Source organism: Entelurus aequoreus, linkage group LG25 (genome assembly GCF_033978785.1).
Source record: "Entelurus aequoreus isolate RoL-2023_Sb linkage group LG25, RoL_Eaeq_v1.1, whole genome shotgun sequence".
In the NCBI taxonomy this organism is placed as follows: domain Eukaryota; kingdom Metazoa; phylum Chordata; class Actinopteri; order Syngnathiformes; family Syngnathidae; genus Entelurus; species Entelurus aequoreus.
In genome coordinates, this window is record NC_084755.1 from 20,927,850 (window position 1) to 20,943,993 (window position 16,144).

At 36.9% G+C, this 16,144-nt stretch overlaps 1 protein-coding gene across 1 annotated transcript in view; it reads right to left on the bottom strand.

Moving 5' to 3' along the window:
* Nucleotides 1–1,330: 1,330 nt before the first annotated feature.
* LOC133642501 (myosin-16-like) overlaps nt 1,331–16,144 on the bottom strand; it is a 61,153-nt gene continuing 46,339 nt past the window's right edge. The window contains exons 36-46 of the mRNA XM_062036723.1: nt 13,478–13,610; nt 13,187–13,403; nt 12,978–13,114; nt 12,809–12,912; nt 12,556–12,748; nt 9,715–9,918; nt 7,440–7,565; nt 7,201–7,371; nt 3,771–3,971; nt 3,485–3,697; nt 1,331–1,886 (exon numbers count right to left, since the gene is read on the bottom strand). Coding sequence (XP_061892707.1) covers nt 3,500–3,697; nt 3,771–3,971; nt 7,201–7,371; nt 7,440–7,565; nt 9,715–9,918; nt 12,556–12,748; nt 12,809–12,912; nt 12,978–13,114; nt 13,187–13,403; nt 13,478–13,610 — 1,684 coding nt within the window. The 3' untranslated portion in view covers nt 1,331–1,886; nt 3,485–3,499. The remainder of the gene's footprint in view (nt 1,887–3,484; nt 3,698–3,770; nt 3,972–7,200; nt 7,372–7,439; nt 7,566–9,714; nt 9,919–12,555; nt 12,749–12,808; nt 12,913–12,977; nt 13,115–13,186; nt 13,404–13,477; nt 13,611–16,144) is intronic.

Here is a 16,144-nt window from a genome sequence, read left to right on the forward strand (position 1 = left end):
GCTTCCTGAGGCTGAACCAATCAGTGGCCACGATACTAAACAGTGTGTTCTGTTTGGTTTGGTCTCATCTTGTGGCCAAAAATGTATTTTTAATATGCTTGAAAATATAAATACATGTGGGGAAAACATAATTTAATACCAACAGAGAAGCAACAGGACACAAAAGTCCTCAGGGAGTTCAGAGTCTATTAAAAAATGCATAAAATGTGTTTTATTTCTAATCTTTGTATATTCAGCCCTTTATTGTTTACTATATGAATGATAACTCATTTTATGCACTTTATTTTTTTCAAAATAAAAAAAACCTGACATAATTAGGTCAAATTGTTAAAATATAAAAAATGACATGTTTGTTATTTTTAGGACTGTGTTTTATATGAAATGTTACCACAAACGTATTCCTAGCCCCTTCCTGCTGTGTCACTGATAATAGCAAATTTCCCCCTGTCACATTGATGAATGTGTTTGTAATATTCGCAAATTTATGGCTTAATGATGTTAACATTATTTTGCACTAAAAATGTTATTGAACCATTTATTTCCAAGTTATTTGTTTCAGAACAAAATTTCGTAATGTTTTTTTAATTTATTATTGAGTTTTTATTTGTATTTATTTTGTATCTATTTTATGAGGGGGGGTTTTGTGCAGTTACTAGCTTATTGTATAGGTTGATCTACATTGTAGTTGAAAAATAAAGACCGTATTTTTCGGAGTATAAGTCGCTCCGGAGTATAAATCGCACCGGCAAATGTATAATAAAGAAGGAAAAAAACATATATAAGTCGCACTGGAGTATAAGTCGCATTTTTGGGGGAAATTTATTTGATAAAACCCAACACCAAGAATAGACATTTGAAAGGCAATTTAAAATAAATAAAGAATAGTGAACAACAGCCTGTATAAGTGTACATTATATGACACATAAATAACCAACTGAGAACGTGCCTGGTATGTTAACGTAACATATTATGGTAAAAGTCATTCAAATAACTATAACATATAGAACATGCTATACGTTTACCAAACAATCTGTCACTCCTAATCGCTAAATCAAAAGAAATCTTATACGTCTAGTCTCTTACGTGAATGAGCTAAATAATATTATTTGATATTCTACGGTAATGTGTTAATAATTTCACACATAAGTCGCTCCTGAGTATAAGTCGCACCCCCGGCCAAACTATGAAAAAAAACTGCGACTTATAGTCCGAAAAATACAGTAATCTTGATTGTGCTGGCAAAATGATCAATTGAATATTCACTACAAAATGGGAACAGTCCCATTTCCTGGTTTGGCACTTTTAGTCAGCAAAAGACAGATGTGGAGAAGTTGCAAGTACTTTATTTCGACTTTGACACACTAAAAAGTAGCAGGAGCGACACACGGATGGGCTCTCTGTCGTTGACGTGAGAACACAACCTTCACCCTGTCATCCATCCATGACCAAGCCTGAGATGAGACACTACATTCAAAACAAGTCACAGTAATAATTCATATGTACAGTACAAGGAAACAATAAAATAACTTTTAACTAGCATGCAACAAAGAGTGTCTTCTAAAGCAACAAATGTTCCAAACATGTATGATGCGCACTATTTGGACAAGTTATATTTTTGACATTTGAACACTTCCAACATTGATGAAAACATGTTTGGAGGAGTTTGACCTCACATCTTCTTCGTATCTTTCTATCTGTAGTTACCACATGTCCCGATACACGTGTCCATACAATGTTGTGTACATTAAAGAGACGGACGATTAACACTGACGAGCACTACTTAAGACTCTTGTGATGTTCGAGACTTCTTTGTTATTTAAGACTTCACATAAGGATCTATTTGGACCTCAAGCTTCTTGTGGATGGATGAAAAGATGTGCGTTACCCTGTAGGGACAAAAAAAAAAAAAAGACAGAATGTTGTAATAAATGGAGTCTCACATTGGACAAAATTAAATAAATAAATACATAGATCTTTAAATAATAATGAATTATGTTGTTAAATGTGTAATTTATTCATTTAATGTAAAATCACATTTTATTATTCCCCCGCGACCCCGAACAGGACAAGCGGTAGAAAATGGATGGATGGATTATTTACAATTTAAATAGTTCAAAAAAATTTTTATTAAATGAGCCACCGTCTCTGCACTTGATGAATTTATTTAATCTGTCAAAGTCAGTAGGCGGGTCCTGACACCTGATTGGTTACCCGGCACTCCCGCTTGTCTGTAATGGACGCCTTGGTGTAAAAGTGCGGAAATAACTCCGACAACTTCAATAAATTCCTCTACTGCAACTGCTACGTGCTCTGGGGTCAGCAGGTCTAAATGATCTACCACCAACTCCCGAAAAAGTGCAAGTACATCCTCTTTAGCTGCCGGGGTTTCAAAGACTTGCAAAGTTCCAGAGAAATCGTTGGACTAGACTTTTGTTAGCCCCTCCCACTAGCTTTGATGGCTAAAAATAAACTCATGACCTCTGACACACAGTTTCATGAAATATTTCAACAAATCATGAAATAAATAATTAAATTATGAAATAATTCAGTAAATGATCAAACTATGAAATAATTCAATGACTCGTTAAATAAATAATCAAGTCATGAAATAAGTGATTATATTATCAAATAAAAAGGTCATTAAAATAATGAAATAGTCAAATCATTAAAAAAATCCAATCATAAAAATGAAATCATAAAAATAAATAATTAAATCAAGAAACAATTTAATCGTCAAATAATTATTTCATGGAAAAATTATTTAAAACATGAAATTAAATGAGTCTAAATAATGAAATAAATAATTCATTCATGAAATAAATAAATCATGGTATAATTAAATCATGAGCATTTTAAATAAATTATAAAATTGACATGAAATAAATAAATAATGAAATAATTAACATTTTAAATGAATTATAAAATTATTGAATAAGTCATGACATGATATAAATAAATCCATCGTGAAATACTTGGAAAAAAAGTCATGAAGTAAATAATTAAACATCAAATAAATAATTTTATCAGGAAATAATTATTTAAATCAGGAAATAGTTACATAATCAGGAAATAAATCAGGAAATATTTAATTATATCCTGAAATAAATATCTGTTAAAATAAATAATTAAAACATGAAATAAATAAGTCATGAAATAGGTAATTTAATCAGTAAATAATCAAATAGTCATAAAATCATGAAATAAATCATGAAACAATGAATTGAATCCTGAATAATTAAATAAGTCATTAAATAAATTTTTAAATAAATAATGAAATCAGGAAATAATTATTTGAATAATAAAATGTATAATTTATTAAATATCCAAATGTGCTTTTGCATCAAATACTATTTGAACATTCATTAACACCTTTAAATATTTAATTCCAATTCTAACTAATTAATAACACATTGAAGTCATTATTCAAAGATGTATTTATTTATTGACCGTGTGACCCCTCTATCCAACATGTCTAAATGCATACCTGCTAGACAGGTGTCTACTCCTCCTGTCGTCCAGCAGCAGGCTTGGTGACCTGGACGATCTCCACCGAGGTGAAGCCCTTAGTGGTGGACGCCCGATTCCTGGTCCTCATTTTATTGAGGGCCATCTCGGCCATGTCGGCACGCTCCTCGGCGTCGTCCAGCTCGTGGGCCGTCTTCCTGTACCTGCACAGGCTGCTGTTGGCCTGCTCCTCCTGCACACACGTCACACTGGACCGTCACCATCTTTCTTCATTTGTCATATTTCATGGTGGTTTTCCTACTCACAGCTTCCTCGATCTGCCGTTTGTAGCTCTTGAGCTTGTTCTGGAGTTTCTCCACCAGCTCCTGCATCCGCTGGTTGGTCTTGTGGTCCTCCTCCGTCTGGAAGATCAGCTCCTTGAGTCGGCGCTCTCCCTTGCGAAGGTTTTTCACCGTCTCCACATGTCGCTTCTGCTCCTGGTCCAGCTCGTTCTCCAGCTCCTTGACCTTTAGATGAAGCCAGAGTGTGTCAGTGACGTGTGTGTGTGTTTTTGTATTTCCACACTTCTTGAGACATCAACAAGGAAAAGTACCTTCCATATGAGGACCGGTGAACAAGTTAGGACATAAATCATGGTCCCAATACGGAAAACCATTGCCTCTAATAGAGAATATCTCATATGCACCCCTGGTGGTGAAATCTATCAAAATTAGGGTGGTCCCAAAAAGGAGGGATTTTCAAATTGACTGTCTGTTTCGATTTCTGGTGAGCATATGAAATAACAAGTGTGTGTATAAGAAATTGAAATGTGCCCCCTTTGGCCAAAATTAATTAAAAAATAAACAAATACATGTATATACAATATATTGCTAAATGTATTTGGCCACCTGCCTTGACTCACATATGAAGTGTTCCCACAAGGTTGGGAGCATGGAATTGTCCTAAATGTTTTGGTTTCCTGGAGCATTCAAAGTTCCTTTCACTGGAACTAAGGGGCCAAGCCCAACTCCAGAAAAACAACCCCACGCCATAATTCCTCCTCCACCAAATTTCACACTCGGCACAATCCATCCATCCATCTTCAACCGCTTATCCGGAATCGGGTCGCGGGGACAACAGCTCCAGCAGAGACCCCCAGACTTCCCTCTCTAGAGCAACATTAGCGACTTCCTCCTGGGGAATCCCGAAGCGTTCCCAGGCCAGGGAGGAGATGTAATCCCCCCCATCTGGTCCTTGGCCTGCCGCGGGGTCTCCTCCCAGTGGGACGTGCAACGAGGACCTCCCTATGGAGACGCTCGTGAGGCATCCGCACGAGATGCCCGAACCACCTAAACTGGCTCCTTTCCAAACGAAAGAGCAGCGGCTCTACTCCGAGTCTCTCTCGGGTGACTCAACTTCTCACCCTATCTCTAAGGGAGATGCCAAACACCCTTCTGAGGAAACTCATTTCGGCCGCTTGTATCCCCGATCTTATTCTTTCGGTCATTAGCCACACTTCATGACCATAGGTGAGAGTAGGAATGTAGATAGCTCGGTAGACCGAGACCTTTGCCTTCTGGCTCAGCTCTTGTTTCGTCACAATGCAGTCCGAAATGTAGCGTTCTCCTGGCAACCTCCAAACCCAGACTCAGAAACCCAGAAAAGCGTGATTGATCACTCCAGAGAAGGCGTCTCCACTGCTTTATAGTCCAGTGGCGACATGCTTTACACCACTGCATCCAACGCTTTGCATTGGACTTGGTGATGCATGGCTTAGATACAGCTGCTCGGCCATGGAAACCCATTCCATGAAGCTCTCCGCGTACTGTACGTGGGCTAATTGGAAGGTCACATGAAGTTTGGAGCTCTGTAGCAACTGACTGTGCAGAAAGTCGGCGACCTCTTTGCACTAAGCGCTTCAGCATCCGCTGACCCCTCTGTCAGTTTACGTGGCCTACCACTTCCTGGCTGAGTTGCTGTTGTTCCCAAACTATTCCATTTTCTTATAATGAAGCCGACAGTTGACTTTGGAATATTTAGGAGCGAGGAAGTTTCACGACTGGATTTGTTGCACAGGTGGCATCCTATGACAGTTCCACGCTGGAAATCACTGAGAGCGGCCCATTCTTTCACAAATGTTTGTAGAGACAGTCTCCATGTCTAAGTGCTTGATTTTATACACCAAGTGATTAGGACACCTGATTCTGATCATTTGGATGGGTGGCCAAATACTTTTGGCAATATAGTACATGTATGTATCTAGATCAGGAGTCACCAACCTTTTTGAAAGCAAGAGCTACTTCTTGGGTACTGATTAATGCGAAGGGCTACCAGTTTGATACACACTTAAATAAATTGCCAGAAATTGCCAAATTTGCTCAATTTACCTTTAACTCTATGTTATTATTAATAATTAATGATATTTACACTTAATTGAACGGTTTAAAAGAGGAGAAAACACGAAAAAAAATGACAATTAAATTTTGAAACATAGCTTATCTTCAATTTCGACTCTTTAAAATTCAAAATTCAACCAAAAAAAAGAAGAGAAAAACTAGCTAATTCGAATCTTTTTGAAAAAATTAAAAAAAGAATTTATGTAACATCATTAGTAATTTTTCCTGATTAAGATTAATTTTAGAATTTTGATGACATGTTTTAAATAGGTTAAAATCCAATCTGCACTTTGTTAGAATATATAACAAATTGGACCAAGCTATATTTCTAACAAAGACAAATCATTATTTCTTCTAGATTTTCCAGAACAAACATTTTAAAAGAAATTCAAAAGAATTTGAAATAAGATTTACATTTGATTCTACAGATTTTCTAGATTTGCCAGAATAATTTTTTTGAATTTTAATAATAATAAGTTTGAAGAAATATTTCACAAATATTCTTCGTCGAAAAAACAGAAGCTAAAATGAAGAATTAAATTAAAATGTATTTATTATTCTTTACAATAAAAAAAAATACATTCACGTGAACATTGATTTAAATTGTCGGTAAAGAAGAGGAAGGAATTTAAAAGGTAAAAAGGTATATGTGTTTAAAAATCCTAAAATCATTTTTAAGGTTGTATTTTTTCTCTAAAATTGTCTTTCTGAAAGTTATAAGAAGCAAAGTAAAAAAATGTATGAATTTATTTAAACAAGTGAAGACCAAGTCTTTAAAATATTTTCTTGGATTTTCAAATTCTATTTGAGTTTTGTCTCTCTTAGAATTAAAAATGTCGGGCAAAGCGAGACCAGCTTGCTAGTAAATAAATACAATTTAAAAAATAGAGGCAGCTCACTGGTAAGTGCTGCTATTTGAGCTATTTTTAGAACAGGTCAGCGGGCTACTCATCTGGTCCTTACGGGCTACCTGGTGCCTGCGGGCACCGCGTTGGTGACCCCTGATCTAGATCCACTCGACGTCCATTGCACCCGTCGCCGGGGGGGGGATGATTAAAAGATTAAAAACCAATTACAAAAAAATAATGAAATAAAAGCTTACCTTTTTTATATTATCATAGTATGTATATATTATTAATGTTGTAAATACAAATCTTTATATATCTAGAAAGGGTGGTCCTAAACATGTAGGCATTGTGTGTGTATGTGTGTGTGTGTGTGTGTGTGTGTGTGTGTGTGTGTGTGTGTGTGTGTGTGTGTGTGTGTGTGTGTGTGTGTGTGTGTGTGTGTGTGTGTGTGTGTGTGTGTGTGTGTGTGTGTGTGTGTGTGTGTGTGTGTGTGTGTGTGTGTGTGTTCTAACCCTTGTTTCCAGTTTCTGGATGGTACGTTTTCCAGCCTTGAGAGCCTGCTGCTCCGCTTCCTCCAACTTCAACATGAGGTCTCTCAGGTTCTGCTCCTGGTTCTTCTTGATCTTCTCCAGGTGCGAGTTGCGTTCCTGCTCCTGGCGAAGCTCCTCACACAGTCTGGTGGCCTGGTGGCGGAAAACAAACGTGAGCGCGCTCGCACGCGTTTCGTCGTTTTGGACTCGACGGCGCTCACGTCGGTCACGGCCTTCTTGGCTCGCTCGTCGGCCGCACGGAACTCTGAGATGAGCTCCTCGTTCTCGCTGGAGAGTCGGGCGAGGTCGGCTTCGAGTTTTCTCTTCAGGATGGTCAGACTTTGGTTCTGAGACACAAAATATAGCGAATCGCATGAGTTAGAAAAATCTCGATCTGCTGACCACTCATGACTATGTCAAATGCAGCTGCTGCCATCTTGAGTTCTTCAAAACGACATCGGAGGGTTGCCCACAGCCACAGTTGTTGTCGCTAGTCGTATATATATCCCTAATATTTGGCGTGAATAAGCACATGTAAAATGTTGGTTAATGAATAACAGGGTGCTTCATATGAAATGTTCCCACAAATGTATTCCTAGCCCCTTCCTGCTCCATCACTGCTAATTATATAATGTGTTTTTTAAGAGACATTTTAATTTTTTTATTTTTTTTACAAAATTCATATTTTTAAACAATGTTTTAGAATTATAAGTTAAATTCCAACTAGTAGATTGCGAATATCACATCGTTGTGCCCTAAGAAGTTTTTTTTGTGTCATGGCTGCATCTCTCCCGGTCACTGGTGTGTGTTTGTAAGTGCCAGGAAGAAAAGCTCGGATGTTCGCAAGTTGTTTGCACGTATCTCTAAACCTTAAGTATGGGACACTCTTTTTTTAGAGATGTTTTTTCAGAGAAAAAAAAAACAGTCTCTTCGTATTATCGGGTCAAAACTGTATAGATGAATCCCTTGTTCATTGCTGTTAATTGGTTCTGGACTTGACCGCAATAAATTTAATTTCAAAAATACAATAATTTCATAGCGAGAGCATAAAAACCTGTTTATTACCCTCTAAACATGTTTTTAATATCATGGGAGACATACAAATAACACCCTTTAGTCACCTTTACACTCTATTAATCCATTATAGTAATGCTATCTGAGGCTGAGCCAATCAGTGGCCACGATACTGAACAGCTCACTCTAATTGGTTTTGTCCCATCTTGTTTAGTTAATTTAGCCATTTTTAAGCTTGAACATTCTTCATTTAGGGCAAAAAAATTTGTGGAATATGCTTAAAAATAAATAAAATTGCAATTTGGTGAAATCGCAATATTTGAGGCGATGTGGCATGGACCGCACTGTTTGACTGGTTGTCTGATTTATAGTGCGACTAAAATGTATAGTTTAGGGTTAAAATGATCAAATGAGGAAAACATACGTTTACATAAAATTGTAAAAAATCCAACATAAACATAAGCCTTTTTTTAAAAGAATTGATAGCAAAATAAGCAACAGAACATGTTTGTGTTAATAAACACATGTAAAATGTAAACTAATGTATGACAGGGCGCTTTATATAAGATTTTACCACAAAAATATTCCTAACTTCTTCATAGATTAAAATAAAATACTAAATTTTCCACAAAAAATAAAGTATTTTATTATAAAATATTTTAAATATAATTTTGATTATATCACATTTTTATTTGCACAAAAATAAATAAATCATAATAAATCAAATATATTATTCACATTCGAACTGTACGATACGAGTCCCCAGTACCTAGGAATCGACACAGTTACTCATTGGTACCAATTTTGGTACTTTTGTGTGTGTTGATAAATATCAATTGTTTTTGATAATAAACATTTTTATTGCAACATTTAAAACTAATTATGTAACTGCTGTCCAGTTGTTTTATCATGTTCATTAGCATTATGTTATCATTTGTATGACATTAAGTTGCAAATACAGTTGCAAGTCTAAGACGTTAACGGTAGTAGTGTTTTATTGTTGTTTTTTTCTTGTTGCGCCCTAAAAAGTGTTAATACTGTAAGTATTGTACTTACGGTTGTAGTTTTCATGACCAAATTTGAAGGTGTTGAAATTGCTGTGTGTAATCGCTAATGCTAATCAGTAGCATGTCAATAGCAAAGTCAATGTATTTTAGCATCAAGCTAGCCTTACTTTCTTACGTTTTTGGAGTCGATTGTTTGGTTGGCATAAAAAATTGCAACATTTCCTAAAGGTAGTTGGGCTGAGTCCGCTCTCGGTGCTCAGTTTGTAGTACAAAACATGTGCAAAATAAAATTCAAATTTGAATTAAAAGAGTCAAAATAGTTTAAAAAAAAAAAAAGTAATATGGGAGGGGGTGCCCTCTAAATATCTTTAGCTTTATTAGCTCACCTAGCAGCACATTTGGCCCTTTGATGAAGTTAGACTTCAAAGACTAAAATGAATATAAGCCTGATAAAAACAAGCAAAAGACCACTCACATGTATGTTGACCTCGTTGAACCTCTCTGTGGTGTCCACCAACTCTTGCTCTATTAGTTTGCGTGCCCTCTCGGACGCCTCCAGGCCGCCTCTCAGCTCCTCCATCTCTGCATGCATGAGACACAGGCGGCGCTCCTGCAGGCTGTACTTCTCCCTCAGCTCGTCATGGAGACGAGCATCCTCGTCCATCTGCACCTGCAGGTCCTTCCAGGAGAAAGATCATTAACGCTTCATATTAGACATTCAGTTATGACTTTTTTCATGCCATTTCCGCTGTTTTGAACGTTTAAAAATACATTAGAATTGTCATCTTTTCCACTTTACGTAGCCTAAAATGAGACATGAAGACACCTTTGTTCCAAACATCACAGAAAATGGCATATTTAACCCACTTTTACCTCCAATTAATGTATTTGTTATTTAGACTGTTTATGTCCACCAGATGGCGCTACGTTTCCTGTTCAAAGCGTGCAGCAACATGTCTAGTTTTCGTCTGCCTTGCTACTGTAATAACATGTGTATGTCACCATTGATTGATATTATTCTTATTAGTGTGTGAATGCTCCAAAGCATTCACACATATGGTTTTCTACACCAAAATTCATCTATTTATTATTATTCAACTTCTTCTTCTTCTCCAGATTTTGGCGCGCTCTACCTTCCACATGTTTCACCCGATTCAAACCGTTCCAACTTCAAACTGTTCAGCCTATTCGGGAATCGCGGGCTTTCCCTTGTCAAATTCCAAAAATTCCCAGATTTCCCATGGCCATTTTTCAAACTTCTACCATTTCCACATTTTTCAACCGATTCAAACCATTCCACCCAACATATTCTACTCATCCTGGAAGTTCTAATTATCATTTTTCCATGTTCAGAAAAATTCCAGGAATTCCCAGAATTCAATTTTTTTCAAACCCTTTTTTGACCCTATTTTCTGGCGACTACTCCTTCCACATTTTTCAACCCACTTCAACCGTTCCAAACATTCCTCTTAATCAGGACAAAAAACAAAGTTGTTTTTTGAACTGGAAAAATTCCCAGTTTTCCCGAAATTCCTGGAATTTCTTAATGCCATTTCTCAATTAAAAATGTTACTACTTCAACATTTCTCGACCAATTAAAAAAATTCCAACACACCATTTCAACTCATTCAGAACATTCAAGTCTTTTAATATTTTCCAATAAATTCTCGCTTTTCCCGAAATCCCCAAATTTCCATGAAATTCCCATTGAAGTTAATGAGACATTTTGCAAAGTTCCACAACTCCCACATTTTTTTATCAGATTCAAACCATTCCAATGCCACAATATTCAGCCTGTTCAAAATTGTGTGCTTTCCTTCAACAATTTTAAAACATTCAAGGATTTCCAAGAACTCCCAGTTTTCAGGGACATTTCCCCCATTCAATGAATTGTCCATTTTTTAAACTTCCACAAATCACACATTTTTCAACCTATTCAGACCACACATTCCACTCATCCTGGAAATTCAAACGAACACTTTCCCAAGTTCCAAACCAAATTCCGTTTTTTTCCTGGAAATTCAAACTCTTCAACATTCAAAACCATTCCAACATTCAAACTATTCTTACATTCATACTACATTCTATCAGCATTTCAGTTCAACTTCAGAATTGGAGCATTCACACGCAATTCCTTAAGGAATTGCCTCATCTAGTTATTATTATTATTATTCATCCGTTTCTTTTTCCAATATAAGACACAGTGGAGCTATGTAATCATAATATAAGGTTAACATGAAAAAAATATAAATTGGCCATCCCACAAAATCGTTATATAAACCCTCAATCTGAATTATATTGTATTATGTCATGTTATATTACATTACATTAAATTGTATTATACTATATATTAAAATGTGTATTGGCAACATTTGTTTTTCCTTTGGCAAAGCGCTTTTGAGTAAGAGGAGTGAGTTTTTTTTAGTTTTTTTTTTACATAGAATTCTCAAATATTGTACAGGAAAAAGACATTTTTTAAAATATAACATAATAAATAGGTTGCAGGACTGTGCTGAGATTCTGGTGCAAGTGGAAGAGATTAATATATAATAATGTTCCACAGTGGTACCTCAATTCAAGAGTGTTTTGAAATTAAAACCGTCTCTTGGTTAATCGATATGCTTTACGTTGCAAGTACAAGTTTGAGTTACAAGCCATTATTTGGTGCAGCAAATGTCCCCAAAATATTTATTCGGTCTTACTGCTTACTACATTAGCTTATAGATAAAGATCGACATAACTTTTTGTTTAATTTAAATTCACTTTTTTTCCCCAAGCAGAGGAAAGAAGAAAGTGAGTGTGAAAGACGGCGTGTGAAGTGGAAGAAATACTCATTGAATTAAAGAAATCGAGAACGTGGCAAGAGTGTGAAGCTACTTTGATGAAGCAATTTTGAGTCTACATAGCGAAGCAGAATGAGTCTAATGCCAGCAAAGAATGTTAAACAATGTCTAAACAGTAGACATTTATCCATGAAAATATGGAAAAGCTGCTGATGCTGTGCTTGACAGAGAAGCAGCTGGAAGGAGATACAGTAGAAGTCTACTTTCCAAGGTAAATGCTGTACATTATTATTACATTACTTCTTAAAACTACTGTAGTTGTTAGTAGAACATTCTATTGTAATGTTTATACGTAATATCTAAAAGTGTGTTTATCTTTTTAAAAGGAATATTACATGTTACAATTGTGCTGTTTTGGGGGTTAAATTGATATCAGTTTGTTTCAATAGGTGACGTTGATTTGAGATACAAGTGTTTAGAGTTAAGAGCCCTTTCACGGAACCAATTACTCGAAGTTCCTTCCAAAAGCTTACTTTGATCTGCTGCTGCAGCTTCTTCAGGGTTTTGACCAGCTCGCCGTTGTTCCTGTTGGCGTGCTCCAGCTGGATCTCCATCTCGTTCAGGTCGCCTTCCATCTTCTTCTTCATCCGCAGGGCTTCGGCGCGACCTTTGGCCTCCGTTTCCAGGCTGGCCTGCAAGGACTCCACTGCCCGGACGTGGTTCTTCCTGCAACACACCTGGTTCAGTCACGGTCCCTCCGGCGCGAGAAGGCCAGTCAGTTGTTACCTGGTCACTTGGAACTCCTCCTCCTTCTCATGGATTCTGCGCTCGATGTCAGCCTTGACTTGTGCCAACTCCAGCTGCGCGCGCACCAGCTTGCCTTCCTCCACCTGGAAGCAGCACACAACCATTTTGACATCTTCTTCTCCACTTTGTTTTGGGTATTTCTCAATGCCTCCAGTGAAGTTTCCGCCTCCTCCAGAGCCATCTGCAGCTCTTCCCTCTCCACTTCCAGTTTCTTCTTGGCCTTCTGCAGCTCGTGGAAGCTGCGGCCTCCTTCCCCGAGCTGGTCCACCAGCTCCTTGATCTCCTCTACGGTGGGGAAAAACTCAAGCCGATAAGCGACGGCACAAACATGGCGGCTTCACCCAGCATCTACGGCACCTGAGAGGGTTTTGTTGTCCTTGCGGATGGTCTCTATTTCATCCCGGCTCTCCTCGTAGGCCGTCTTCAGCTTGTAGAGCTCCGTCATGTGAGAGCGGCTCTCCTTCTGACTGCTTTCCAGCTCCACCTGGAGCTCCTCGTTCTTGCAGCTCCACTCGGCCGCCAGCTTGTCGAACACACGCTGCTTCTTGTCCAGAGCGGCGGCTGCTGCGCTGCACTGGAGACAGATGGAGATGTCACTGATTGGAATCTTTCACAAACAACCTCAACACATATTGAACCAGTGTTTACCTTCTCCAGATCTATGGTCAGGTCTTCCACCTCTCCCTGCAGCCTTTGCTTGACCTTGTCTAAGCTGGCTGCTCTCGCTTGGGCCGCCTCCGCTGCTTCCTCCGCCTCCTGGAGACGCACGGCCAGTTTACGCCTGCGGGAGAGGCGGAGCCATTGGAATGAAACGTATGTATGCAAAATGCATGTGTTTAATGTCTAATGCAGGGCGACCCGGGGGCCAAATCTGGCCCGCGAATGACACCACACCGGCCCCTCGAGTTCAGTTCCAAACAACAAGCATGTTTGCAGCAAATTCCTGAAAACATTGCAGTGCTCCTTTTGTATAGAGCAGGGGTGTCCAAAGTTTTTGACTGGGGGGCCGCATTGGAATAAAAAAAATGTGGCCGGGGGCCGAGAGCCAACTGCATGCAAAATAACATCTGACCACATAACTTTCCTCCAGAAGGTTTTATCTTTGTCCATGTGATGTCAGATGAAACAAAAATGTAGCTGTTTGGCTACAATACCCTGCAATATGTTTGGAGGAGAAAAAGTGAGGCCTTTAATCCCAGGAACACCATCCCTACCGTCAAGCATGGTGGTGGTAGTGCTATGCTCTGGGCCTGTTTTTCTGCCAATAGAACTGGTGCTTTTGAGAGTAAATGGGACAATGAAAAAGGAGGATTACCTCCAAATTCTTCAGTACAACCCAAAATCATCAGCCCAGAGGTTGGGTCTTGGGCGCAGTTGGGTGTTCCAACAGGACAACGACCCCAAACACAGGTCAAAAGTGGTAAAGGAATGGCTAAATCAGGCCAGAATTAAGGTTTTAGAATGGCCTTCCCAAAGTCCTGACTTAAACGTGTGGACAATGCTGCAGAAACAAGTCCATGTCAGAAAACCAACAAATTTAGCTGAACTGCACCAATTTTGTTAAGAGGAGTGGTCAAAGATTCCACAAGACGCTTGCCAGAAGCTTGTGGATGGCTACCAAAAGCGCCTTATTGCAGTGAAACTTGCCAAGGGACATGTAACCAAATATTAACATTGCTGTATGTATACTTTTGACCCAGCAGATTTGGTCACATTTTCAGTAGACCCATAATAAATTCATAAAAGAACCAAACTTCATGAATGTTTTTTGTGACCATCAAGTATGTGCTCCAATCACTCTATCACAAAAAAATAAGAATGGTAGAAATTATTGGAAAATCAAGACAGCCATGACATTATGTTTTTTACAAGTGTATGTAAACTTTTGACCACGACTGTATATATATGTATATATATATATATATTATATATATATATATATATATATATATATATATATAATATATATATATATATATTATATATATATATATATATATATATATATATATATATATATATATATATATATATATATATATATATATATATATATATATATATATATATATATATATATATATATATATATATATATATATATATATATATATATACATACACTACAGTCCAAAAGTTTGGACACACCTTCTCATTCAATGTATTTTCTTTATTTTCATGACTATTTACATTGTAGATTGTCACTGAAGGCATCAAAACTATGACACCTGTGAAGTGAAAACCATTACAGGTGACTACCTCTTAAAGCTCGTAGAGAGAATGCCAAGAGTGTGCAAAGCCATAATTATATTCTAGTTTTGAAGAAACTAGAATATAAAACATGTTTGCAGTTATTTCACCTTTTTTGTTAAATACATAACTCCACATGTGTTCATTCATAGTTTTGATGCCTTCAGTGACAATCTACAATGTAAATTGTCATGAAAATAAAGAAAATGCATTGAATGAGAAGATGTGTCCAAACTTTTGGATTGTAGTGTATATGCATATACAACAATATATATATATATATATATATATATATATATATATATATATATATATATATATATATATATATATATATATATATATATATATATATATATATATATATATATATATATTGTTGTATGTTGAATTTGTTGCAAAATGCACACACATTCTCATGGCTATTACATGATAAAAGGCATGTTTTGTTTGCATAACTTGTCCCTAAGACATGTGTTTGTATGCCTAATTTCCTACAAAATGTGTGTTGCTGTATGTTGAATTTGTCACAAAATGCAAGTTTGGATAAAGTTTCAAACACATGTTTTTACATGTCTAATATGTCGTAAAATGCACGTGTTTGTATTTCTCATGCATCAATAAATGTGCTTATGTGTTGGATCAGTATGCCATAAATTGTATGTGTTTGTGTATGATGTGTCATAAAAATGTAATCATGCAATTTGTTAGGGCTATTTTCATACAAATACCATAAATTTAAATTTCTATTTGATCACAAAATGTATTTGTTTAAATATATATATCCTCACAAAATACATACATGTTAACATGGAATTAACATCATAAAATGCATATATTTTCATAATATTCTGCCATGTATTGTATTTGTTTGTATATCTAATTAGGGTGAATGTTTATTTTGTCACATACATCCATATGTTTACATGTCTCATTTGCCACAGAAGGCACACGTTTTTATGCATAAAACATCGTAAAATGCATGGGTCTCATGTTATTCTGTTGTGCGTACATGGAGTTAGAGTGAATGTTTACTTTGTCACATAAATGCATGTGTTATGTCAA